The following is a 2,356-nucleotide window of genomic DNA, read 5'->3' on the forward strand; positions in this document are numbered from 1 at the left end:
CTGGCTACAGAACCTGGATAGAACATGGCAAGAGAACCTGACTAGAACCTGGTGACTGAACCTGGCTGGAGAACCTGGACAGAACCTAGTGAGGGAACATGGCTACAGAAGCTGGCTGGAGAACCTGGACAGAACCTAGTGAGAGAACATGGCTACAGAACCTGGCTGGAGATCCAGACCAGAACTTGGCTGGAGATCCTGGCTAGAGATCCTGGCTAGGCTGCTGATCAACTGAACGCTGTCTCTGTGTCATTCCTTCTTCGCCGACTCCGTCCATACCTTTGGGGACCCCTGGACCTGCTGGGGTTGGACCCAGAAATCTGTGGAACAACAGTTCTGAAAAGAAGCTATTTTCCATCCTGGACTTGAAGGAACTGGTGGAGAGGCAGGGAGTGTGGTGACTGTCCTTGAGTGCGGAGGGGTGAGCTCGCCACAGGAGCGCCCTGGCCAGAAGAGGTGCAGGAGCAGTGGCGCTCGAGCACCCTAGGGGGTCTGAGTCCCTGCTGCTGGCCAGCACCGAGCCACAAAGGGAGCGCCCCCGCTCCCTGGCCCGCCACCTCCCTCCCCAATGTCCTCGGCCATCGAGAGGAAGAGCCTGGATCCATCTGAGGAGCCTGTGGATGAGGTGCTGCAGATCCCTCCATCCCTGCTGACATGTGGAGGCTGCCAGCAGAACATTGGGGACTGCTACTTTCTGAAGGCCATCGACCAGTACTGGCATGAGGACTGTCTCAGCTGTGACCTCCGCGGGTGCCAGCTGGGCGAGGTGGGGCGGCGCCTCTACTACAAGCTGGGCCACAAGCTCTGCCGGAGGGACTATCTCAGGCTTTTTGGCCAAGATGGTCTCTGCGCCTCCTGTGACAAGCGGATCCATGCCTATGAGATGATGATGCGGGTGAAAGACAAGGTGTATCACCTGGAGTGTTTCAAATGTGCCGCCTGCCAGAAGCGTTTCTGCGTGGGCGACAGATACCTGCTCATCAACAATGACATAGTGTGCGAGCAGGACATCTACGAGTAGACTAAGATCAATGGCATGATCTAGGCATCACTGGGAGGTGCTCCACCAAAGTCACTGTCTCCAGGGGGTCTTCACTCTTAGGCACTCTGGGGATTTGAGGGAGGGTGAGGCATTTCTTAGCGGGTGATAGAACATAACTGGGCACAAGACACAGCATCTAAGTGACATAATGCAAAAATTGATACCTAAATGTGACAAAATGACCGGCCTTTAGGGAGGATGTATGGACCGTAGCCACAGCCTATCCAAAATAACTGACATGATTAGTGAAGACAAGGTGCGTGCGGGGAGGGGACAGCATTTGGGCCATCATGATGGAACTTTACATTTACAGATAGGGAGTTGTGGAAAGACGCGCCATGACTTTGACCCTTGGCAACTAGAGATGTGCGATTGATTTCTTTACTTCCTGGCTTCCATGACAATCCTGTTCCAATCACTGTCCTCCACTCATGAGAAGGATAGGAGAGCAGCCACCCTTTTTCCCTCGACCACTTTCTCAAGGCCTTAAGCTTTGGACTCAAGGGAAGCAGCAGAGAGACACTTTTCAGTTGAAAATGGGAACTGCAACTCTTAAACACACACTTATTTAAAGCAACACTGATGAATCCCTGTTTTTAGATACCTTAGTTTTGAGGTGAGGAGTTCCACAGATTGTTTCTATATGAATGTAAATCTAAAAAAAAGGTTGTTCAACTATTTTGTTATTTTAGATTCTATCAAAGTATTTGTCGTGTGTAGTTAAATAAAAAAAAAAAAAAAAAAGAGAAACCGGCCTGCCTTGCGCCAGGAGCCCCAGAAGCTGCCTGATATGGCAGTAACTCTATCAGTAAGCACTCTGAAAGTCAGTGGCATAAATGCACCAATTAAAGGACAGATTATGAGGGTGAATCAAAAACAAAACCCACTTTAAATATAAAGACACATATAGATTAAAAGTAAATGAATTAAGCTGCAGCCTGTTTTGCTCAGTGGGATAGAGCATTAGCCCGTGGACTGAAGGGTCCCACGTTCAATTCCAGTCAAGGGCATGTACCTCAGTTGCTGGCTTGATCCCCAGTCTCTATCAGAGCATGTTCAGGAGGTAACCAATCAATGTGTCTCTCCCTTTCCCTATACTCTCTCTAAAATTCAATGGAAAAATATCCTTGGGTGAAGATTAACAAAAACAAAGTAAATGAATTAAGTAACATTAAAGAGATTATAAGAAAAATATATTCCAAATTTTATTAGTTGTATAATGGTTACATTTAAATTATTAACACCTAAGAAATTGGGTGAAGGGTACATATAATATGCTGTAGTATTTTATAGTTTTTTTTACATGTATGAGAT

The 2,356-nt window shown here is 47.5% G+C and overlaps 1 protein-coding gene across 1 annotated transcript; it reads left to right on the forward strand.

Annotated features, from left to right (window-relative positions):
• Positions 1 to 568: 568 nt before the first annotated feature.
• On the forward strand, positions 569 to 1,021 carry LOC308516093 (rhombotin-2-like; the record flags this gene model as incomplete). Its single annotated transcript, XM_081086869.1, has 1 exon — positions 569 to 1,021. One exon carries the CDS (start codon positions 569 to 571, stop codon positions 1,019 to 1,021), a length of 453 nt encoding a protein of 150 aa, XP_080942995.1.
• Positions 1,022 to 2,356: the final 1,335 nt, after the last annotated feature.

This window comes from Myotis nattereri, assembly GCF_964212035.1.
Source record: "Myotis nattereri genome assembly, chromosome: 3".
In the NCBI taxonomy this organism is placed as follows: domain Eukaryota; kingdom Metazoa; phylum Chordata; class Mammalia; order Chiroptera; family Vespertilionidae; genus Myotis; species Myotis nattereri.